This window comes from Acanthopagrus latus, chromosome 15 (assembly GCF_904848185.1).
Source record: "Acanthopagrus latus isolate v.2019 chromosome 15, fAcaLat1.1, whole genome shotgun sequence".
Classification (NCBI taxonomy): domain Eukaryota; kingdom Metazoa; phylum Chordata; class Actinopteri; order Spariformes; family Sparidae; genus Acanthopagrus; species Acanthopagrus latus.
This window is the reverse complement of record NC_051053.1, coordinates 21,856,990-21,882,876: the sequence shown is the minus strand read 5'-3', so window position 1 is coordinate 21,882,876 and position 25,887 is coordinate 21,856,990. Positions and strand designations below refer to the sequence as shown.

Below are 25,887 nucleotides of genomic sequence, written 5' to 3'. Positions count from 1 at the left end.
AACAGAGAGGGAGAATCAAATGGAGAATAAAGTGTAGTGAAAACGTATGAAACTAAACCAGAGGAAGCAGACTCTGAGAAACAAGTCATTCCTTCTTTGAATTATATCAATACGATGTGAGGGTCAGTTAGCTTCTCACAGAAATGTCTGGCAGAATGAGGGATACTTTCTATATTTGAGTAAAGAAGTTGAATCTGGGCTCCAACTTGGTGCGAAGAATCTGTGTCAAGGAAACTGACAATCCTGCGGGTTAATAATGAAGTGAATCAACCCTGACTCTGGCCTCCTTCACGCAAGACATCTCACCTGCAGTGCACAACAATGGGTCCAGCATATGACGGATTGACAGCCTTGACCTTCTTAAGGAATTTCAGCATGCCGATGGGCGAGAACGGCACCCCGAAGTCTGGCCAGCTGGTGAAGTGGAGCTGGGTGACCAGCCGGGGAGCTCGGGGACCGTCGCTGCCCTGCTGCGAGGCACAGACACACAAAGGTTATACCTGTGCTTGAATAATGATCCCCGCGCAGACACACATCCGTCTGCACCAGGCTGAAGGCAAGGACTATTTCACATCATCGGGTCACGGTAGTTGATTGTTTAATCCATGAAATGTCAATAAATGAGGAAAAATACTGATCACAATTTCCCAGAACTCAAAGTGGCATCTTCAAATAGTTTCTTTGTTCCAACCTACAGTCCAAACTCTGCATTTAACTTAACAAAGTATGAAGAAAAGCAGCAAATATTTACATTTAAGAGGCTGGAACCAAGAAAATGTCATAGTTTTGTTTGAAAAATGAATAAAGTCTATGCTGTTTATCATAATTGTTAGCTTTTCTTCTTCATCCTTTGACCTGCTGATTATGGTTTGCATAAAAATTTTTAAAAAAAAGTTATTTAAAATCTGTAACCTTCAGGAAAAGTAACCTCAAATTAACTGAACATTTTTTTGCCATTTAAATGTACGACAGAATCTAATTATTAAACATGTGTACCGCACTCCCGTTTCTTCTTCTCTCGTTATGTCTCGTGAACGCTCTCCCAGGAGGACGTGACGTTCGTTCTCTTGAACACTCGGTGACTCTGTGTTCAGAGAGCCGCGCGTAACACAAAAAAAAAAAAAGAAAAGAAAGAAAGAAAGAAGCATCCGGCTTGTACCGCCAAGCGAGAGCACAGTGGCAGTTTCAGACAGTCACAGAGTCAGAGGGAGGATATCTGCACGTCTCTGGCTTCAAATGGAGACGGAACAAAGTGAATTTTTTTTCTGAAGGCTTCGCGGCGCACCGAGATGGAACTCGGCAGAAGGAACACTGATACTGTATGTGTGTGAACTTTTAAAGACGGGCACATTTGTACAGTACGTCCTGTGTGTTAAATACACCTGCACAGTGTTTATTTGACTCTGTGTTTATTCCATGTTTGCTTTAATATTCTTTTATGTGTTTTCTTTTGTTTATTATATTTTGTACCCTCTTACAGTTTACTAAAATGTTCCAGTTTCCCCCGTGGGGAGCATTACTTTTTTACACCATCTCCATACAGCTTTGTCTCCCGTTTAATTTTTAATAAGAATCTCGCTATTATGATTATAGATTTTTATAGCAATTAAGAACTATATTAAGAACCATGTTGAGAAGGCACACAATTATTTTCAGAGCTACATAAAAGCAACATTTATCTTAATCTCAGGTCATATTTTGGATGAATGTTCCGGCTCCTACTGCGCAACATCATTTTAATTTAACTATAATGGATGTGCTGCGAGCTCAGACGCCGCTGTGTGTTTACAATACTCTGATAATGAACTTAAAGAAGCCGTCCCCTCGTTGATATTCTGCTGTATTTACTCACATATTGAACGCAAAATTTTCTGATGGTGTAGTCCACCAGCACGGTGAAGTCCTCCATCGCCACCCGGACGTTCCCGTACATCCAGCAGCCTTTTTCTGGCCAGTACTGAAAACACTTGTCCTGGAGAGAGAACGCACAACGACGCAGAGGGTTACACACAACGTCAAGACTTCAAATATCAAACTGTTGTAGAGCGACATCTGTTGTGTATATCAGATGTGTCTGTGTGTGTGTGTGGGTTTCACAATCCAATCCAAAAGGCAATCACGGGGACTTTGCGCGACTCAGTCAGTCAATAAGATCTTCACCGTGACGTTTCAACTCATTAACTAGATTCTCAGACTAATTATCATGGAGCCTCTTAGGATCTTATCAACAAATATTCCGTCATTGATCCCCAATGCCTCTATTCTGCCCTATCAAACCTGCTGTTGAGCTCTCAATTGATCATCCCTTTGAGGGTAAGTTTAATGCGATGCTAAGTAATCTGCTGGGTGACACTTTGTATGGATTCTTGGCCGGGGTCAAATGAATTATGCCCATGACTTTGGGTCATGAGAATACAAAAGGGTTTTGTGCCGCGCTGCAGGCATATAGATTGTGTAGGTTCACTCCACAACACGGCCTTTACTTGGTAGCACCAGAAGAATGTGGTGCAGTGGGACAACACTCTCTAGACAAACCTCCTTCCTTTCTTTCAGGTTCGTCAGCATCACTATAGTCGTCGTTTTCTGCTCCCAAATCATCCGCCAGAAGTCGGCCACCGTCTCAAGCTTCGGACCTGAAATTGAAAAATACAGTAAAAATGGTTGTAAACTCAACTGCTTGCATTTGTAGGAGTAATTAAAAAAGTCCAGTGTGGAGGATTTAGTGGCATCTGGTGGTGAGTTTGCAGGAACACATCTGATCACATCTCATCCTTTTCTTACGGCGCTCACTCAAAAACGGGAACGATGAGGAAAACACAACAGGACCTCACTGAAGCCGGAGTTAATGTCAATGCAAGATGGCAGAATTTAGAGCTGCAATGACAAATCAATTAGTTGTGAAACCTTAAATTAACTGGCAACTATTTCATCACCTGATTCATTGGTTTGTCTGCTTTTTTCTAATTAAAAAAAGGTCAGAATTCTCCCCAGTAGCTCATTTCTGAGAGCTCGTACAGACACCGTGTCCAGACCGCAGTGCTTCCACTTCGCTCAGGGACCTTTTACAACATTTCATCCACTTTCTCTCTCTGTCCTGTCCAAATAAAGCCATGAAAAGCCCCCAAAGTTTGAACAATTATCTGAGTCTAGCTTCTTGAATATGAATCTTCTGATTTCTTTCCTCCTCTGTGGCAGTAAACTGAATATCTATATATATAAGACAAAATATTTGACGACATCATCTTGGGGTTTTGGGAAACACTGATTTATGAGTTTTAGTTGAGGAAATAATCAAAAGATGAATCAACAATGAAAATAATCATTGGTCACAGGCCAAACCAACTTTGTGAAAGAGGAAACGGCTCATTCTAAGGTGATGACACACACAAATTATAGGTTTCAGGTGATTATACACTATTGAAAACACTACTGCCAAAATGTCCTCCTGAATCCTTCACACTCGACCTTCAAAACACAAATGTCCATTTACCTTGAGCTGCAATGAATTTGTTCTTCTCCTTAAAACCCTGCGGAGGAAAAAAAAACAAAAAACAGTATTGATAATTACAGCCAAACAATCTGCATTCCAAGCTGATTTGCAGCAAAGACTCACGTCTATGTACGATGCATTAATGTAGTCTGAACACGGGTGTCCGTCAAGATGACTTAACACCACTCTGGAATGATCATCTGCGGACAGAGGGAGGGAAAAAAAATAAAAAACAGCCTGCATCACCTTTCTCTTATGATTTACTGATCAATAAACCTTCAAGTCTAAAGGTTACATTCATACTGCCTGCTGCACACTGAGGTCCTCACTCACATGGTAAAATGTTGGGGTATCTGTTTTTCTCTCTGTTGTGCTCTCTGCTCGCCTCCTCAAAGGACCCGTGGTGGTAGTAACACGGCAGCGACTATAAAGACAGAAACCCAATCCTCGTGAGGTCAAAATAAAGCCGAGGGTACCACTAACATAACATTTTATTGCTATCTTCTGTGCTTGCGGGACAAAGATCTCAGTCAGACATGTGGGGCCTCGCCGCTCGCGTCCACGGCCACACAAACTCTCGCTCACGTTGAATTCTTCTCTGAAGAGCTTGCCGTCGTCCGCCGAGCGTATCCGGTACTCCTCCTCCAGCGAGTCCAGAGGGATGGGGAAATACCTCTTGGACGGCGAGGGGGATCTGGGGAGGAGGACCACTGTCTGCTCTCCTGCGGTTAAAGGGATATATAGCGGTCAGACTGCTAATGTTTCCCAACAGAGAACATTACAAGCTCTCATAGCACCTGCAAAAACAAGCCTGATGGCCATTAAGATTTCTTACTTTTGTGGGTACATGACAGAAATGATTTCTTGAGCCATAAACATGCGGCTGCCGCTGCTTCACGGAGCTGTCCTAACTCAGAATTTGGCCTTTCCCTTTATTTATTTATTTTTTGCTTGAAGTGAAAGTTTATATGGCTCCCTACGTGCTGGGGAAGCTAAGAGCCTTCTAAAACCTTCCCAGCCATACCTTGGACTTCAGATCATGAAAACTTTCCCAGTCCATAAAGAACATAAATCTGCAATTAAAATTTAAAAAAAAAAAGGGGCATAAAAAGTAAAAGGCTGAATTATATCTTCATGCACTGGCAGTTATATTGAGTGCAGCACAACGGTACCTTGTTCCTCCATGAAGCCATTTGGAATCTTTTTATCCACCGAGGTAACGAGAGCTTTCCTGTGGTTTTTAAACCTGCGGTAATGACAGAGGAAGCAGGAAAAAAGAAAACAAAAAAACGTCAGAGATGATAAAAGGGCAGATATCTGTATTAAAGAACGTGACCCAGATCTCAGCACAGGGCCGTTAAACACATAAGGCAGGCAAACAACAAACACCAAAACCAATATCAACCATCTGAGAGAGGCCAAGCTGTTCCTCCTCATGCTGCCGTCAGCTCGGTCAGTGAATGAGTGTCTGCGGCCTGACCTGACCTGAGCTGTTCTCATGTGCTGTCCTGCTTGAGGTGCAGCTGTTTACCCATAAGGCACTCTTTACCGCCTGTTTCCAAACCACCCCCACCCTGATGCCCTGACCTGACACACTCGCTCTCATGCACACACACACTAAAAGGGAGCGAGGGAGAAAAGAGAGGACAGAAACAGAGAAGGCAGAGAGCGTGTGTGCAGGTTGATCCACCTCAGACAGTAGATCGTCAGCAGGACGACGATGATGAGGAGCAGGGATATGACCAGCGTCGAGGGCAGCACATGAGCACCCTGATGGGTGGGGTTTCCTACAGAGATGACAGATAAAACATTCGATGACCGAGGCGTGACAGTAAAGACATGTTCATAGTTTAAAAGAGAGTGTGATTTTTAAGTCTTGTGTCCAAAGAGGACCTCTAACAAACCGAATGTGAGTCCAAGAAGTTAGAATTTTTTGTTGATTTAAAAGGAGTTTTTTTTGACAATTTCACAATCATTTTCTTGCCATCTGTCCATGAAATATGACACTCGGGAGCTGGTTAGCTGAGTTTGGCACAAAGACTGGAAAGAGGAGGAAGCAGTAAGTCTGGCTTTGTCCAAAGGAAGAAAAGCTGCCTAGCAGCACCTTCAAGGCTCATTAATAAACACATTACATCTTGTTTCTCTTCCATCGTTACAAAATATATCTTGTTATTGTATCTGCTGAGCTTGTCAGCAGATTCTTTACCTTTGGACGGAGCCAGGCTCACTGGTTCCCCTGTGGCCGATCCTTGGGATAATAAGCTTACCATCTGTGATAGAATGTAACTAAGTACATTTACTCAAGTCCTTACTTTGCAGATTACATGTTGCATCACAGCCAAAGTTGCACATTTTTTGAATTCATTTATTTTATTGGCAATCAGACTTAAAAAAGCAAATATTCTGATAATTAGAAAAAGGCTGAAGATCAGATCCGACAATCATCTGACCTAAACTACACAGTGTGCTTATGTAAATATGTGTATATTTTACTTTCAGTAAATGTACTGTCAGAAAATGACTTGTGATACTACAGTACATTTCATGAGACACTTTAAGAGTTTTAACATTTTAACATGATATTTCTACTTATACTCAAATATGCCTTTTGCCTGACAAACATGAGACTTGATATGAACTTGAATTCTATATATTTTTACCAACTGTAGACAAGCAAATGCCATAAAAATATGTACAAGTACATAACAGCAATAAAGTCACCGATCTGTCTCAATAACATCAGTTGCACATCAGTATCTGTATAAAGCTTTCAACAGGCTGTAGCAGCATAATCCCTGAGTGTACTGAAGTGAATAAAGGTGTGATTTCATGCTAATAAATCCAACTTTTCATCTGTATGCAGAAAAATGTGTTATTTCCTCTTTTCTCACAGCGTGCAGGATCATTTCTTTTCCGTCGTTGCAACAATTACCTGCGGTTTGGTTCTCATGAGATGAATTATTCACGGCGATGGTGATCCCGATCAGAAACAACACCATTGTCACTGCAGATAGAAAGAAACCAAAAAACACAACAATCACTTAAAACAGTCAAACAGGAGAGACCCTGTAATCCTACACAAACTCCACTAGAAGGCGCCAGATCAAAAGGAAACACATGTGCGGCCCCGGCGAGGCTCGCTGAGGGGCCAGAGAGGAGAGCTCAGAGCTTTTGATGAGCGTGATGCCTGTCCGTCTCTCTGCTGAGCAGTTAAAGTCCTTGTGGGAAATCTGCTCGCGGTCCTGTCCTGTCAAGGCGAACTTGAAAGAGCAGCGGCGTATCAAATAACCTGATATTCAGACATCAAACGAAAGCGCAGAGGCTTTAACCCACAGGTGACAGTAACCGTATCCCCCGTGGACCCTGTGGATTTGACAGTGGAGTCGGGCTCAGCGCAGTGTTAGTCAGGAGCCATCTCATTTTGCTGTATTGTCTTTGATGTGTGGCAGCCTGGCGGATCATCCTGCACGGTGACAATAAGACCATGTAGTATCTCTGCTTAAATGCACTTATGAGGAAAATGGCCGCGACTGTGATTTTTAGGGGAGCCATAATGTTGATAAACAGGCTCGGACTGTTTTATGAAAATTAGCATATGTATATAGGTTATACAGTTGGCTTTTCAGAGGAGGCCAGATGGTGTTGTTTTCCTTTTACTGCATTTGTTTCCCCCTCCCTCCATCTCTCTGCCTCTCCCTTCTCCTCCCTCTACCGGCAGCCATCATTTTATTCTCACTGTTCCCTCTTCCTTTATTGCTGGGAGCCATCAGTGATTTATTTTGGGAGGGGGGGGGCCGAGCTCCGTGAGTGTCTTTTTCCCAAAAAAAAAAAAAAAAAAAAAGAAAGGAGGAAAGAAGGAAAGAAGGACACGTTCCCTATCAACTTACACCAAGAATTAAATCGATTCTGACAGATTATCCTCGCGTCTCATTATCTCCGAAACGTGGCAGCCAATTTCTCTCCAAACTCACATCCACTTTTTTTCTCCCCACGTCCTCAAAATAAGAGAGTAAGAAATCACAGAATAAATTGGGCAAAAGGGGCAAATCTGCCTAAATGTCTTTGATCGAATAAATGAGAGGAGCGACGAATGAGTGTCCTAATTTATCCTCTGTTCCAAGTCCCCTCCTCGTTATGGAGGCCACAAGGCTGAATGGAATAATTCATCGTGTCAATTTATTTCTGCTCAAAATGGGTCATCTAGGGGCCTAATTTGTGATCTTTGAGAGATTTTTTTTTTTTTTCTCACACATAACACTAGGGGGTTTCATATAACCACATCTCCCAAAGCTTCTGTAGAAAAAGCAGCAGCATAATAAAGCTCTAACAATGTGCTCAAAGCTAAATTTTATGTCAAAATGCATAAAATATGATTGGACAACAAATTAGGGGCTCTGTGTTTTTTGCAAATTATGCAGCGGTGTTTCTGCAGTAAAACGCCCGACAGCACACAGGATGCTGACACACGCATATACACTTAAAGGATTTAATCAGGCCAGCTGAACAAAACTCATTTTATTTCATTTGTTTAGTTCACAGTGCAACCTGATGTCTGCTTTAGCCCAGTCTCACATCAGGAAGTGTATTAACTACACTGTACCACAGTGCAAGAGGAAGTAGATTCACAATAATTGGCTCAAAAATGGTTGGATTTACTTTTAATCAGCTGTCCAAAACTGACCAAAAAAACTTCATCAGAATTGAAGCATGAAAACTGACGGTCATTAGCATCTTGCCTTGTTAGATTAGGACACTTGTTAAATGTTGAGGGTATTATTATTATCAAAAGAAAACTTTAACATGATAACAATGTGCTAGCCTGTTGGAAATCACTTTGGACTTTGAAGCCAATCTAATTAGTAAAATCTCTGTTTTTTAACACAATGACAAACACTAAATGAAGGCTGGGAAAATAAAACATATATTTCTTGTAAAAAAATTATGATTAAAACGTATTTTCTTGCAAAAACCTAAGTATCATAATTGTACTGTATTATATCACCCACCCAGCCGTGTTTTTTTTGTTTCACACTCACACACACTGTGGACACACACAGGCTGCCTTTTCTCACATCATATGTGTGCATGCCTGCACATACGTCCCACAGCCAAAGGCTATGTGTTGCATATGTGCCACACTCCATTGGAGGAGCCGGTTCTCTCCCCAGTGTTAACAAGCTGACAGTGTCGGCACCTGTTCTCCACTCTACCCCACTGGGCAAGTCACATTCACTCACAGAGCCCCGTCCTACAGCTCTATGCTGCAAGGCATGCTGTGCGTACGGGTCACCGCACAGGCCACTGCATATCTGTCATCTGCTGGCAGCTACAGTATAGACAGCGTACAGCCAGGAAATGAAAGAGCAGAAGGGAGATGTAAAAAAAAAAAAAAAATGTCAAATGCACTGTCAGTTTAAGTGACTCGCTTACATGAAGAGACGATAACTCAGATCTAGATTGAATGTTTTCCTGTGCAGCTGAGGAGAAAAAAGAGGAACTGGTGGAAATAAGAATAATAAAAGAAAGAGCGTTCTGTTGTTCAGTGGAGCGTCTGCTGCAGTGTGGCTGTCTGACCAACAGAGGGAATCCACAACACAACTTCAAGGGAAGCCAAAGTAGTGTGTGTGTTTGCATAGGAAGGCAGCAAAGTGTCTTGTAACCATGGAACGGAATGCACAATGAGTACAACATCTTTTTTTTCAATGTTTACTTTTTAAACCACAGGGATCGAGAGAAGCTGTGTTGCCGGTGTTAATAAAAATGAAAATATCTTCAGTATCCTACATGCAAGAATAAAAAAAGGCAAAAGACCTTGATTATAAAACAAATACAAACAGGCCAATTCATGACAGGACATGAGTTGAACTACTGTCTCTTCGCTGAAGGCTGATATCTGTGAAAACATGGTTTTGTGAATGCCAGTCAGCATCTTTGTGTGTGTGTGTGTGTGTGTGTGTGTGTGTGTGTGTGTGTGTGTGTGTGTGTGTGTGTGTGAGAGAGAGAGAGAACAGGAAGTCTAGAGTGTACTTGGTGTGAAGATTCAGTTTACGTTTGCTGTATTATAACTAGGCCAGTTACCTTCATCCATGACCTGCAAACACGACTTGAGTAGAAAGGATGTTTATGTCATGGGTGAATTGGGTAAGTTCACCCAAAAAAGAAAATTCTGTCACTTCTACCCAACTTTACGCTGACTCAAATCCTGATGAAGATTCGTAGCCTGCAGCCGATTTCTGGAGCTTCACAAGAAAACAGCGTTTAAGCATTCTCCTAACTGCATGTAATGGTCCACACCTTACTTAGTGCTACTGAACCTGGCTATTCTATTTTATATTTTTAGAGGATGTAAATAATGGATTAATTAATTTCCCACCCAATGTCACCTCCTGATTTTTTTCTTTTGCATTGTTTTTGTGTTTTTCTTTTTTCCTATGTTTAATTTTGCTTATTATTTTTTTTTCAACCTTTTGTTTATAGTTGATGAAGTATTAATGAGAAAAGTATATGGTGCAAATACAGGATGATTTTTGAAAATTCTCTCCGTAAAAACTATTACAAGCAAACAAGAAGCCTGTCACGACTCACCATGGCAAAATATTCCTCATGGATCATGCCACCTACTACACACTATTAATATTTCCTAATTAGCATATGACATCATCGAGCCATCATATGAAAGGATTTGCTTATGCTTCGGTATAATTGGCATCTCCATCCCCACCAGCTATTGCATCATTCATTCCAGATCCCTGATTTTTTTTTTTTTTTTCCCATCTGTTTAATGAAATACAAAACAACAATGTGATGACTTCAACCTCCAGCACCTGCTCAACGTTAACGCTCCCTGGGAATTAAATTATACTGCATCAGTTGCGTCTGGAGTGCAGAGGCAGATCATCCCACCCATGCATGATGCAATGCTAACATTCAGAATGCATCACTTGAGGGTGATGTTACTATTTTGTGCACGAACATGCATTATTCAACATCGATCCACTTTCGCTTATTTGTGCTCGTGAACACAGACGAGATGAAGCTCGGCGCGTGTGTGCATTAAATGTGAGGCAGCGATAGAAACTAAAGAACAGCTGTGATATATTCTGCAGAACTCAAGACTCACAGCACCCTGCGATGAATCTGTTCTGCTTCACTTCAACATATCTCTCTCTCACCCTGGCTCTCAAATGAAAACCAGAAAGAAAGAAAAAGAAAATAGACATCAGAGAGAGAGAGAGACAGCAACCAGAGAAATCTCTCTTTTCCTCGTGCCGGACCCGCAGCCTGTTCACTCATCCTCATCATTCATTTAAACTAAACAAGAGAAGGTGATGTGTTATTTCTGACCAGAGACATAAAAAAGGAGACTAACCCTGCTGTGAGATGACTTTTCTTACAGATTTAATCTCGCAAGTGTGACCAGAAGACAGATTTTCGTTTACTATAACTCAAAAATCACTTGTCGAACGGCGCACAGAGCGCTGAGAAAATCAATTTATTAAGTAAACTAATTAAAATCTGCAAACTCTGAGGACCTAAAACATAATCAAATGACACCATGCTGTGCTCCTGGAATGAGTTAAATATCTCCTATCAATAATGGATTATATGCAAATATATAGTATGGTGCAAGAGTCTCATTTTACTAAATGCATACTATAAATGTAAAATATCTAATAATGTTAAGTATTCAGCAGCTTTAAATCAATTTTAGAGCTCTTCAATATCTCATTAGATGCTAATAGATCCACTGGTAGTCAGACCTGGTTGTGGCTTTATCTCTGTTGACCTGCTCAGTCTTGTAAGTTTTATTATTCATAAGAGAGATATTAAACCTATTAACATGGTTCAACTCTGTAAGGTTTGTTGAGTGTGTTCTGTTGGGAAATCAGGGAGATAATGACCTGTGATCTGTGATAAATACATTCAACCGTTATATTTCATTACTCAATTTGGAAGAAGGATACCGAGTGTTCTCAAAAGATTCTAGTTGATTCATGAGAGCTCAAACTTTACAGTCTTATTTGAGTGCCGAAGCTCAGATAGATTTGCACGGTGCACATTAAAATCGTATAAGTAATGATTGTCGGTCTTCTGTCTTCTGCAGCCAGGGTTCCACTTTATGCTCTTGTAATCTATGTGCCGTCATGGAGCACTGGTTTGACACCGCACAATAAATTGCGTACTATTATGCGTGTATTTTTCGGCAATCTATTCCTCTTTCACATCCAGGAACCTCCATGAGTGGCTTGATCAGCAGTCCTGAAATCATGCATGTTTTACATCAGTACTTATTTTAATACCAACAGGACTGACCCAGTCTGTTGCTTCTGTGCTGTACATGTGTGTGCTCGGTTGGTGCGCCATTTCATTTAAAAATCTAACTCAGCTCTAAATCCCCACCTGATTTAATCTGCTTTTAGGTTCACAATCTATCCCTCATCTATATCTACTGATCCCACGCTGGGTTATGGCTGCACATAGCGTATCACAGGGTCTATATATAAAACCACATGTCAGCCACGAGAAAAGCCAGCAGCTGAAACTACCACTGAATAGCCCAGTGTGTGACATGAATGTGGCTAAAATGATCTTCTGCAATCTTACTGCACGAAGCACAGAGCAGTCAAGCAACACTAAGGATCAGTCCCATTTTAAATATTTTACCCCAGCCCCAGTCGTTTCATGAGTGTCCTTCAGAACAATGGTATACAAGGGGTGGTTGGTGAAAGCTCCCCCCCATGAAATGGTATTACCACAGTGCTATTTGCCATTTATCTGGTGGAGATAGAAAAGAAAGGGTCCATTCACAGCCTCACACTATCAGTCAAGTCATCAAATACAAACAAACCACTGCTTTATATTCTCACATTAGCTACCTGTGCTCCTACCCTACAAGTCTGTACTGATATCAGAGGAGCAGTATCAAGTGCAGCAACTCCCCTGCAGGAGTAAAAGTTCAGGCGCCATAGAGGGGTGACTCAATATTGAAAAATGTCAGAATGTGGTGTTGTCTGTAGCTAGGTGGCTACAGAGACATCAGGGAACCAGTAGTCCAACATTCGACCCTCCCCCTCTATCCTATCAGCATGATAGTGTGCTTACAGTCAGTGTTCACATGCTGTTGTTTCCATATTCCGCTTTTCATTTAGTATTTTCGCATACTAGCATTTGCTAATTAGAAAAAAAAGGTACCTCTGAGGATTTGAAGGATCCATTTTGCAGATATATGGACCAAGATCAACAACGTCTAAATGCACCAAGTTTCATGGCAATCCATCCAATAGCTGTCCATACATTTCACTCCAAACACATATGTCAACCTCATGGTGGTGCTGGAGGGAGGGTCAGTAGGAATCATCCTCTGGGAGCCATAAAAACACAACATTTTATGGAAATTCATCCTACAGTTGTTGAGATTTTTCAGTCTGGTGGATGAATTGACTGACAGACAAGACAGACCAACAAAGCCGTCCCTGACACATCCATCAGTGACAGTGTGCAGAGGACAGTCATTGGTGTTTGCCAGATATGATAATATAATTTTCTGAGCTGGAACAACAGCAGCAATCTCGCCAAATACGCATAAGTAACACATTTCCAAAACATCAGCGAGGCATAAAGAATACTGTTAAAACTACGGAAAGCTTTTTTTTTTTTTACTCCCAGATAGCGGTTTGCTTTACAACAAAGGTGAGGGATAGTCTGTTCATAGGGGTATCTCAAACAATAACATGTATCAAACACATAGCTGTATCCAATCATGTCTCAGTTTCTTCACAGATCAATACAGCCTCAAAGACAGATCCACATTTTGTACTTGGCACAGAAAGGATGGCATGTCTTGTACACGAAAAAGATAAAAGTTGTGTTCTTTTTGGTTTCCAGGGAGAGGAAGAACAAAGGCAGTGCCAACAAAAAAAAAAAAAAAGGAAAAAGGAAAAAGAAAACCAGAAACAGCCACCACTTCCATCGTCAAGTGCCAAGGAGGAGGATGGAACGAGAGCACAAACACATGTCAGTGAAAGTGTGGCAGCGGAGAGACAGGAGAGGAAAGATTAGAGAGGAGATGAGATGAGAAGAGAAGGGAGAGAGGAGAGGAGCTGCAGGAGATGAATGTCGAGATTTCTGGGTTCACAGATAACAGCCATAATGGCAGACATCCTGAGCACACAGAGGCAGTGGGAGAGGATGGAGCTCTGCAGTCTGCTAAATCACTTCTATACCTTCAAATCGCTGGTTTTCACATACGAGGGCGGGAACCAGAGTGCCTTTCAAAAAACAGCTGTTTTGCGACGCCTCCCATCAGAAAGACACCATGCATAACGCTGTGTATCTTCACCCTGTTTACACGTCTCCAATCAATCCACGACTCCTGCTTGGTTAAGGTCAAAAGAATCGATGTGGAGAGATGATTTGAAATCCAATTAGTCTCCTCTGGAAAGGAGACACTGTAATTATTGGATTATTTCCCATTAATGGATTAAATTCAAATTGATTCCCTGCAACAGAATTGAGCTGGTTTGTGGTCAGAGGGATTATTAAAAGACTTACACTTCCAATCAAAGCCAGCGCGATCTGGTTTCAGTTGACCCTTCAGTCCATAGCAGCCGCGTGGTCCTCGCTTCCTCTCTTGGTTACCCGGGTGTCCTAACCCCTCAGTCCTTCTCCTACTCACATCCTTTCTGAGATATCGATAACAGGACTGGAAGAAGCTGATGAGGTCGTCGGAGGTCGTTCGAGGTGTGTCAGATTGGGATCAAGGCACAAGGGATCATGGGAACCTGGAAAAATGAGCAAAAGGGCAATAATGAGAAACGTATAAAAGTTCAGCAGAACCCCGAAGCCACACATCTGTCATATTATATTGTTAAGCAGCAACAGAGGCAGATTTATCCGTGACTCACAGTTTGAGGCTGACTCAAAGAAAAAAAAAAGAAAAACAACAAATGCATGAACACACAACAAGAGAGCAGAGGAAAGAGTGGGAGTTCGCATCGAGCTGGGCGAGTGTGTGTGTGGACGTGCGACCATTTGCGCCGCACACGCCCAGCGTTCGTGTGCCGTTTGGCGCTTTCCTCTGCAGCAACCTCGGCCGCAACTTGCAGAAGCCACTGTTGCAGAGCAAAAACATTAACAAGCTACTTATCTCCAACCATGCAAAACTAATTATGCCCCAATAAGTCTTCCCAAACAGTGTTTGCGGTACACATGAGTAAACACTCAATGCTTGGTGAATGGTGGTTGTAATCAGCGTTGCCCAATTAAAGTTACCACTACAACACGGCCCGGAAATCTGTCCGTAAATGTGGCTGTACGAGAAAAAAAATCCCTTGTAGAAAGCATGTTGGGACTAATTCTTCACTATTTACACAAAGCCGTCCCTGTGATGAGACAGAAAGCCTGCCCCCTTCTGCCCCTCACTCCTACTCTCCCGGAGTCCCGCTGCCCACAGGTGTGAGACACAAAGCCATATTGTTAACTTTTGGCCGCCGTGACGCAGCCGAGCAGAAAAGCGGCAGAGAAGAGGTGAGTTAGTCACTGGGCTGCAGCTGGACGAGCCCACTCAAGTCTGAGGGAGAATGAATGAACAAGGTATGGAAAACACCTCCTTTCTCCTGTACCGTAGGAGCCGTGCTCAACTTTTCCGAATGTTGCAAAGTCTGTGGCATGTGAGCATAAACATGTTTGCCATTAAAAGCACCCCATCAAAAGCCTTCCTTCATAAACGAGGCTTTAAAAATGTGCTCCGCTCACATAAAAAATTCGAGGGGCCGGAGAGAAACAGGTTCCAGTTTGTCTCCATTGTTAGAAACAAAGATCTGCTTCAGAGGAACGTCAGAACAGTCCATGGACCAGACGTGAGTCTGTTACCACTTACGGTGCCAAAATCTAGCTAACAGTTTGGAAGACTATCTGTCTATAATAGCTGGCCTCGTACTAATGATTCTCATTGTCAGTTAATCTGTTGATAATTTCCCTGATTAGTCGTCAATACTATCAATATCAGAAAAATGTTGATGCATGGCAATAATGATTTCCTCAAATGTCTTGTTTTTGTTCACAAGCGAAATTTGTTCAGCTTATTTCATTAAATAGTATAAATAAGCACAAACACTCACATTTAAGAAGCTGAAATCAGAGAATTAGGACTAAAAGATAGACAGTTTGTAGAAGTTGGTGAATAATTTAACTAAATGTAATACTTTGATATGATTACTTTTGTTTACAAATCCACCAGAATAAATCAAATGTTTGACACTGTTGAATATCCTGCGTTAGGTTTGATTTGTGGACCTTTATTATTGTTTAAAAAACTATGTTTGGGGTCATTTTTCATTGCGACATTCCAGTTGTAAGTCTGACTGACACAAAACAGCTTTTTTAAGTCTCGATTGTGTCCGTTTTTCTTATATAGCCATATTATCCAATCCTGTGGGGTGTTTCTGGTCCTTACATTAGAAAAATTAAAAGAAATGTGTTCTTCCCGCAGTCTTTCTTTCATCAGCAGAACTACGAGATAACAGAGAATCTGAGGCAGTCTGGCTGCTGCTCCACAACTTGCCTGTCATTTACATCAGATTATGGATTTTCATTCACATCACACCCACTGTGGTACGCAACACAGAAAAGTAAAGCAAATCAATGCAACAGAGGCCCAGTTATCCTGACTTATTATTCTGTAGCATGAGCCGAGGTCAGGGCTGGACTGTATGGTAGAAACAAAAACCATGATGCGAATGTTTTGACAGATATCATGATTATGATATGATGATGTCATGATGAGTGGCAATGATCCTTTTTGTATGATTATTTTTTTTTACCGAAAAAAACCTTTAAATCATGATAGTGGGACATTTTTTTCCAAGAATTACAGCTTGTAAACATTCCTTCACTACAGTAACGTCCCTTAAAGACAAATTTATGACTATATGAATACATGGAAATGCTTTTGCTGATATGGTTTCATCCACAAAGCAGCCTCCTTTTTTCACTTTGCCAGTTAATGTATCTATCTTCTGTTTTAATTTCTATGCCTACTTTGTTCCATTCTCTCTCTTGTATAACTGCATATATCCACGTCTTCACTAATTTAAATTGCAAAAAAAAAAAAAATGTTTTTACTCTTCAGCCTTAGTCGAGGTCCAGCAACACTGGCTCTTTCAACTGCCATGATGTAACTCCTTTATAGAGAGGCCCAGCCTGGTTAACACCCACGTCTTTTAAACTCCACACCCAAGCAAAGATTGCTCAACTGATGGCATTTTCTCAGACTTGAGAGCTCCTCCTGAGCCACAGAAAAAAACATTATACAACATGTAAGATTGATGAAGTGTTCCTTTAAAGTAACACGTCTCCAACAAGCTGACGTGTGGCTTCACTTTCTGTGCCTCAGTCGGTGCATTTCTTCTGTGAATGTACTCAGTGAGAACGTATACTGAGAAAGAACTGTAAGTATGTCACTACGCAGCTCTCGTGACCTTTGACCTCGCCCTCCAACGTTAATCTGGTTACTGAATCTGTCACTCACAGATGAGTCGATGAGAGAACCCGTGGCTCTTTTTCTTTGGATCTGAGCACATTTTCAGCTCCAAGGCCAGTTTCCACACGGCAGGTTTAAGAAAAGAAAGCTACCAAACTGTCATATGAAGTGATTCATAATAGATAAAATAGTTAACATGCTGCACTGAAGTAACAACACACTAGGTTAGGCTTTTTTTGAATGGCAATATATTTTGATTAATGTTGAAAAGCCTGAGCTGGATTAAAATAATGTATAAAATATGCTATAAGTTATTCATACTGTATTTCACTTGCTTATAATTCTTTTGGGAGACTTCTGTGAAACCATCTCCGTCGTTTTCACACGGAGTATTGTTCTGCTTTCAGTCCACAGTCACAGAAGTAGGAGACACGCTCGCGGCATACGATTACTGCAGGCACAAGCACTTCCTTTCTGTGCCACTCAGCCCATTGAGTAAGAGGGGAAACATGCAGGCCATTAAAGTTTTATGGGAGTGCAGTCATCACCCAGCACTCTGTGGTTCGATCATTAATTCATACCCAAACAGACAACACTGAGCACTGTAGCTCAGCTCCGCTATGAAGCAAACGCATCTCTTTTGGGCGCATAGTAAAGAATTAAATATAACTTAAGTCGTCTTTCTTCATCACTCATTACGCTTTTACTTATTCGAAGAAAAAAAATCTGATGGATGCTACTCGAACAACCCGCATGTTCAATGAGTTCATTCACGCTATTCACACGCTGCCTTCCTGACACATAAAATCCAATATTGATGGCTTCTACCCCGGAGTTGCACGTGGTTTCCTGTGACGATGAATCAACGGTTTCTTATATAATGGGGTGAACGACTGCAGGTCCTCAGAGAGCGCAGATGCACGCAGTAAGCTTCATTCATGATGCTCGATGTGCACAGCAAGCTGAGACTGTGTTATTTCGTGAGTCAGGTGGGAAAATTAGATTTCACGCTTGTGTTTGCTAATTCAATTCAATCTGTAAGGTTGTCTGCTGCAAAAATGCCAGAACAGAAAGACAAAATGCTGCTTTTTGAAGGTGGCATATTTTGCTTACTTTCAGGTTATACTAGGTCACTGCTAGAATAGGTTTTCATGCTTCGGTGCATCAGCACTCTTACCCCTGTTCAGGGCTGCAACTCTGTGTTTACTCTCTGTCTCTGTTTAAGCTCCTGTCTCTTCAAGGCCCACCCCTGCCCTGATTGGTCAGCTCACATATGCCTGAGCCAGCACTGCTGTCTCCGGTCAGCTCTGTCAGTGTATTTAGCTCCTAGTTGGTGCCACTGTGACTGTAAATGTCACCACAGGAACCACTTCACAGCCAAAAACGTCACCACAGCACATGTTACAGGAGGAATACCATCTGTATTAGCCTCTAATCATCTAATGTTACAGCTTCATAACAGTTTTTATATATTAGCAACCTCATCAAAGTAACACACAGAGCAACTGTGCTCGACTCTTACAATCAACATAATGCTGGCGATAGACATCTGCCGCTTAGTTCTTACATGCCAAACTAGCCGCAACGCATACATTATGCAAATGTCTGATATGGTGACATGGTGTGATGTCAAGATTGCAAGGGAAGTCGACTGGCGAGGTGATTCAGACACTTCAGATGCAGTGTTTTCTGTGAGAGAGAGGATCTCCCAGTGGCGCAGACTTTGAGCTTTATAATGTTCAGGACCTTTTACATGCACTATATCACACACTAAGGGAAAAACTGAAAGAGGAAAATAAGTCTCCTCCCCAAAATGAGATAAAGACATACCAGTGCTGAAACAGTTGTGATTTCTCAGTGTTAATGTGAAGATCTGCCACTATGAGACCTCAGACAACCTCATATTCACACGAGTCCTAAACCTTAACTGCGACTGGTCTGCCAAGCATGTCATAGCCTGAGCCTCAAACACCCATGATTTGAAATAAATTGCTATCGCCGAGGGAAAATAGCCTTGGAAACATTATTTTCATGACCTCATGTGAGGCGATGAGTGGAGTAATCTCCGGCTTCAAGTTTGAGGACTCTGAAAATGACACTTCTGGGGCACAGTGTAGGTGAAACCAGGGACAAGAGATAGTAATCAGTGCAAATACAGCCCTGCCACTGCAGCTCAACCAGGGGTAACAAGTTCCTCCTTTCAGTAGAGTCCAGTGTAAGTGAGTTAAGACTGTAGGAACTGTGAATCAAACAAAGAGTGCTGCAGCAGCCCCATCCAAACTGTCTTTCTAATTAATACGGCAACGTTTGGGTTTCTTTGTCTCCTTCACTGCGAGTGTATCCTGAAACAGCTCTTTGTGTTGAAGTGCAGGAGATCTCATTGAAAAGAACAGTGGCTTGCTTTCCTCTTTATCAAACAGAGCGACAACACAAGCACTCCTTCTTCTCACAGCACGTCGCACCACAAGTTTCCTGATGAAACGGTGACTTAGCGCAGCGAGCGGCTGCGCTTATGAAATATGATAAACAAGAGGCGGTCATGAGTCGGAGGTTAATGCGAGCGAGACACTCTTTAAAATGGGTGTCGACAGTGCGGTGGATTATAAAATGTGGCGCGTAAAGATTATGACGGAGGATGTATGTGGAACGCAGTCGTTTTCACGCAGCACACTCCGTCATAATCAAGCCTGCGGAGGCCTTCAGAGGGCAGTCCAATCAAAAACAGCTGCAGTGCTTCAAGACGTTACTTATCAACTTGTTCCACCAAACAACTCACACTGCTCGCTGCACACAGACACACCTCTTGTTTCAGTGGTAAGCAGGAGAAAATGTGGCAACAAACAGACAAATAAAGGCAGTAGTGACAAACGCCGGACAGTTAAAGTCAGCAAATTAAGAAGGGTGATTACCCAGGAACCTAATGAATTTTTATACGGCGAAATTAACCTCTGATTGGCCCACAAGGCTTAATGTACCGACCGTGATCGAGTTAATTAAATGTTAGAAATATAAATCAGTTTGGATAAATGACTTTTCCCACACTGTGCAAATCCTCTCTGGCTGAAACATTTGTGCATTGAAAACAAGCTATTACACAAATATATAAACACTCAAGAACGCACAGAACTGAGTGTGAGCAAGGAGAAGTGTCACAAATCTGTTTAGAAACAAAACTTCAGGATGGAACGACCCGATCGCCAGGATGAAATGTTCATGTTTCTGCAAACCACTGATATGTTAACGTCGGTGTACGGTTCATAGGCTACAAACCGTGCTGACATTTCTACAAAAACATCTCATATCACATTCACATAACATGTTTATGACCTGACTGTCATATTTGGAGGAGGACGAGATGGTGGTGGAGTTACAGGTGAGAAGGTTGCCAAGCCAGTGACAGCAGAGACCTCAGGACAAATTACAGCCATGTTTGAGGCAACAAAACCAGGACGGTTTTGATGAGAAGTTGGGAGGTGTTTGTGGCGGCCAGAACAGGTGTGTTAGGTGTGTTTCCTAACCTTAACCAAGTGGTTATTGTGCCTAAACCTGACCAGAGCACAGGCACATTGTAGTGACAAGATAAAAGCTGCAGAATAAGTAAATGTGAAGTTTCAGAGCGTCCAGGGTTCGCTAAAACGCACCATGCCAACATCATATTTCAGTTTAGATGCTGTATTAGAACGGACAGGCAGTCACACAGACACTGATATTACTCATTGGTTATCTTCCACCTCCATCTCCACTCCCTCATCCTCCCCCCTGCACTCTGTATCCATTCTTCTCTCAGCCCAGGTGCTCAACACCAATCTCCTCCCTGACAGTTTTATGACTGTCATCTGATAGAGCGTCTGTGGCAACCTCCGGATGATCCCTCGAGCAGATGGGCGTCATTTGAAAGCAAGAGAAGTGGACCACGTTGACTCAACGGTGACTCATGGCTTCGAGGCTGTTGTCATATCAGTGTCCCGCATTCATGTGTCAAAGTTTACATAAACTGCCCACACTCACAGATGTGAGATGTGCTTTTGAAAAGCAGACCAGCGTCCTTTGCATTTCACATAACCAGCATCATTCTCACCTAAGGATACTGACAAGTCGTCATCAGGAAATTAATTGCTGTATTAACATGTGTGTAACTATAGAGCATGTACTCCCCAGGTGGAGGAGATGTGGGCTACGTAGCCCGATGTTCAGACCACACAGACGAGGAGTCTGAGGTAATTCTAAAATTAACATCAGCTGTTAGTAGGCCATTTATTCAGGGAGGGGAGTGAAGGTTACGTTATCGCGAATGAGGTTATGTTGAATGAGGGACATTTATAATTCATGTATGAACACATGGCATTTCAATTGACGATTACATGTCATCTCATTGTTATTAAAGGAGCTCTGTGGGACTTGTGTCGTTGCACTGCATTTCTGAAGTAACGTTAGCTGCTGTTGCTCTCTGTTAGCAGAGCGCAGAGAGGAGGCACTTGATCGTGCATGAAGTCACATCCTCCGGACTGTCACGGAAAAATCCGACCCACGTCCCACACAAAGGAACCCACAGTCAACAACTTAAACACATCACCCACAGGAAGGGCTGGTGATTTGTCAGGCCCGCTCACATGTGGCCAATAAAAAAATTAATTAAAAACGTGGTGTAAAATTGTTACGTAGTGCTCCTTTAAAATCACAGCTTCTGGTGATCACTTGTTCCAGATGCATGGCTCCTATTTCACATTAGTGTCACCATGACAGCAACAAATATGAGAAACAGGGAAAATGTAGGAGATAGTTTTTAGTTTTTAAGATGTGTCTTTTATTTTGAAATGCCCCTCGCATCAAAATAAAAATAACCTGACACAGATGATACATGAACAACCCACATTTTGTAAACTACAGCATCCAGTGTGGCTGAGTGTGCATCAGGCCTGTCTACTATATGTGTACTACGTGTACTCGCCCCCTTGCGTTTTTATGTCTAGACCGGTTGTGCTGCATATCCAATGCGCCCGTTCCCCCAAAGAACTCCAGCCGGAAATCTGATTTGAAATCAGCAATTTATCGGATGACTCCAAGGTGAATGTAAAAACAATCATCGGTTAGAGGGAATATAATCACATGGAGCATCCCGGTGATCGCAGGGCGTGTGTATCTGCTCCACTAACCCATATTTACTGGAGCCCCTGTTGTTTTCTGTCTCAATATGAATATCATGTCCGATCCCCGTGGCCTGCACCCGTTTTTCTCTCCCCTGGAGATTTTTCCGCTCATGTAAAAGCATTCCAGCGTAACGCAAGCGAGGTGTAATTATGAGGGGGAGATGCGCGGAGCCTGAATGCATCACAACTCCAGTGAAAAAGCCTGGGACATGTCTGGAAAATGACGGCGCGCCGACAGAAAAGAGTCGCTGTTTACGCGTAAACACGCAGATGCAAAGGTAGCCCGGCTGCTTTCCCACTGCTCTCTTATTTTATTTTTTTCCTCCCCTCTCTCCCGCATCTTACCGTGGTAATCTGCGGTGACCTCGCCTCAACCAGCGCAGCGGCTGATGATGATGATGATGGTGGTGATGATGTCGGCTCGGGTCTTTCCTGCAACGCCTGCCTCGTCCTCTCGTACGTCCTTTGGAGAATAACGCCAAACGCAGCAGGTTTGTCGATTCATCTGACCGGAGAACGCGTCTATATCCCCCTGATGGTGGTCATGTTTCCAGCAGGTCTCTCTGAGGATGCGCTTCCTCCCCCTCCTCCTCCTCCTCCTCCTCCTCCTGCTGCCTTCCTGGCTTCCTGGCTGAGCTGCGCGCTGTGATGGCAGCCAGAGTGGAGACTGGAGACCCTCCCCCGGGCGCAGAGCAGAGCTGTGTATCAGGTGGACACTCAGCATCCCTCACATTCCTGCATCACTGGACAATAAAGGGCAGGCCTGTGCGTGAAAGGGCTCACTTTGTTTTTGTCTTCTCCCCAATGATTGAATCTTTTTTTTATCATTATGTTTGTTTACGGTTGGCATTTTGGCACATGACGTTTCTTCAATGCATTAAGAGGCTGTGAGCTGTAACATTCCTGTAGTGTTCCTCTGGGGGATTACACTGACCTTATTAAACTGCATGCTGTTTTCCATGTCATATGATGCTACAGACTTGCTTATACTCTGGGGGCATATTTAAAAAAAAAAAAAAAACAACAACAACGTTTTGTTATTATCATTATATGTTTCTGTTAGAGTAAGCAGGGAGTTCCATAGTGGTTAGATGGTTTCTTTTTTATTTATATTTTCTTTTAAATATAATATATAATATTATATATAAAATATATGCTATAGTTTTTCTTTTTGCTTTTCTTTCATTTTCTTTTTTTCAAGTCAGTGTATCAGATAACTAAAAAGGCTGAACTTTACAGTAAAATAAATAGACCTGGTCAAAGGTTTTACGACTCAGACCATAAATGTAAGTAGTAGAGCCATCTGCTGGCAATGATGAACCTGTCATGCTGCCTTCATGTGCTCACAGAAAGTTGTAAATAGGAGAGCAAACAGTAAAAAATAAGTTCCATCCACCTGAAACCGTTTATCCTTTCCAGGGTCACAGAGAGGCTGGAGCCGATCCTAGATGAAAACGGGGCGACGGACGGGGTAAAGCCTGGATAAGTCGCCACTTCATCACAGGGCTGACATATGGGGGCAGTAAAATTAAAAGATAAAAGATTATCGTTTTATATATTAAAATGTTCCATATTGTGTGTAAAGTGTGATTTGTTTTTGAATCTAACACAGGTCCAGGTGCAATATAAATAATGTTAATGTATTGAAAAGCTCAAACAGCCCATAATCAGAAACTGTGCCTTCAAACGAGCCGTCAAAGCCTTCATGTGGTTGTGATGTCACAAGATGTGGAAACATGGTGGGTGTGGTTTCTGCTCTGGTCTGTGAGAGCTGACCAATCAGAACTGACTTGGCTTTTCTAGAGACGGGGCCTTAAAGAGACAGGCACTAAAATGGAGTGTTCAGACAGAGGGTGAATAAAAGAAACTGCAGCTGCTGTAAGTGACATGTTTTGATTAATATGAGACTTAAATAGCACCACATTCCAACAGTAATCAGTTTGGTCAGAAACTGTCTCCTCCTCCCGCTCAAGCAGTAAAAGAGGAAAGAAATGTTCTGGTATCCCAGTATCTGGTATGGTTCGCAGTGTTGGAGATTACAGTCTACAATACACGTATTTTATATATTTGCTTTGTTTGAATGTTAAATGCACAGTATGTTCGAGGTCTCGTTCAAATAACACTAAAGAAGTAAGTAACGTGGGATTTCGGGAGTTGTTGTCTTTATTGTTGTAAAACAAAATTGCCAATTAAGATCTACTGACATCAGTCATGCAGAAATGTTCATGGCTGAGGTAAAAATTTAATGACAGAATTCATCCCAAAAGTCTAATCCTTTTTTGGGGGACATTTTAATTCAGATGTGTGTCATATTATATCTTTAAACTGTAGTACATTTTATGGAGCATGTCTTTATTCTATTGCTGCGCCACAGCTGATGTACAGAATCACATTTTGCTACCATTAAATACTTGTGCACAGTAAGTGACATTTGCAAGCGTGACTCATGAGTCAGAAATATGAGGTCCCAGGGAAAACTGGAGGGCAGTTTTGTTAAAGGGCAGCTGTGTAGAAAGGTCCTCTGTTCCCAGAATGTGCAGACATACAGGGAAATTTCAAGTGCGCAGAGGCCTCTGAGAATCACAACGAAAACATCTATGTGTTCAGTTTATCACTGTTAGAAACTGTGATGTCTTACACAGTATGTGGGTTAATCCTCAAGACAAATCATTTAGTTTAACTGGGCAGCTTTTGATGACCTCTTGTGGAAGCTGCATTAGAGCTGGTGGAGTGATTCTGATTGGATCTGCAGATAGGAGGAACAGGCTGCTGTGGGGGTGGATGCATTCAGGAGGTGGGACAAATAATTTACGAATGTCTATGTAGCGTCTCTAAAAATATGAGTTGAGGGAATCAGTCAGCAGATTTATTCACAAGCTGTGAAGTCAGAAGATGAGTCACTTTTTTTCTTCTTTTTGTTAAGTACATTTGACTTAAAGTGTCAAGGATTTACTGACTGCACTTTATGCCCAAAAGGAACTTGGAATACTCTCATTGAAAATCTCCAAGAGGAAAAAAGAAAAAAACAAGTTTTTGTCATTAATCAGTGATAACAACAATCCTATCAACTCATTTCATGCATTTATAGCACAAACATCTTTCCAAAGTTGAAATAATCTCAAACACATGGACCCGGGTAAAGGCTATTGACAATAAAAGAGTTAGAACTTTCTTTTAATGTGGCCCGGCGCCTCTGTGGGGGATGACTGTGTGAAAAGAAAGAAAGTGGAGCGTGTAGGACAGTGAGCACGGTCACAAAGGGTCTATGTAAAACTGAAAACAAAGTGGAGCCTCTCAGAGCAAATATTTAGTACAGTCAGGACCACAGAGAAACTTGCTTTGTGAACTAAGAACATTTTAGCCAAAACCCAGTTTAGAAGTGTCTGTTACGCAGAGTTAGTGGGAAAACAAGTCTATCAATAATCCACGTTAACTGGGCAGCAGGATCATCATTTTTTGTAGTTACATAAAGGGGCTACAAGGATTTTCCATTCACGTCGTAAACTTTGTTTTAATTGTATCACTTATTTGATCTTCAGGAGTTAGTTGAGTGAGTTTGCAGTCAAAGCTGGTTGTTGGTTGTCTGGCCTTGGCAGGATAATGAAGTTGTGAAGTAACTTTTTTCACAATGCTCTGTTGCAGTGTTTTTCATTCTAACCCTGCCCTGCATGTTCAGATGTTTAACTGCTCCAACACACCTGGCTCAGATGAATGGCTCGTTATCAGGCTTCAGCAGAGCCTGATCGTTTGAATCAGGTGTGTTGGAGCAG

At 42.1% G+C, this 25,887-nt stretch overlaps 1 protein-coding gene across 2 annotated transcripts in view; it reads right to left on the bottom strand.

Annotated features, from left to right (window-relative positions):
• The window catches only part of LOC119034107 (receptor-type tyrosine-protein phosphatase epsilon-like), a 28,685-nt gene extending 5,995 nt beyond the window's left edge, over nucleotides 1-22,690 (bottom strand). Inside the window, exons 1-12 of one of the 2 annotated variants that reach the window (XM_037124838.1) lie at nucleotides 22,463-22,690; nucleotides 14,042-14,271; nucleotides 6,423-6,494; nucleotides 5,181-5,277; nucleotides 4,663-4,736; nucleotides 4,076-4,212; nucleotides 3,824-3,914; nucleotides 3,614-3,690; nucleotides 3,491-3,527; nucleotides 2,536-2,633; nucleotides 1,853-1,972; nucleotides 307-467 (exon numbers count right to left, since the gene is read on the bottom strand). In XM_037124838.1, coding sequence (XP_036980733.1) covers nucleotides 307-467; nucleotides 1,853-1,972; nucleotides 2,536-2,633; nucleotides 3,491-3,527; nucleotides 3,614-3,690; nucleotides 3,824-3,914; nucleotides 4,076-4,212; nucleotides 4,663-4,736; nucleotides 5,181-5,277; nucleotides 6,423-6,489 — 959 coding nt within the window. In that variant the 5' untranslated portion in view covers nucleotides 6,490-6,494; nucleotides 14,042-14,271; nucleotides 22,463-22,690. Of the gene's footprint in view, nucleotides 1-306; nucleotides 471-1,852; nucleotides 1,973-2,535; nucleotides 2,634-3,490; nucleotides 3,528-3,613; nucleotides 3,691-3,823; nucleotides 3,915-4,075; nucleotides 4,213-4,662; nucleotides 4,737-5,180; nucleotides 5,278-6,422; nucleotides 6,495-14,041; nucleotides 14,272-22,462 lie in introns of both variants that reach the window. The other variant, XM_037124837.1, reaches the window with a different exon arrangement.
• Nucleotides 22,691-25,887: the final 3,197 nt, after the last annotated feature.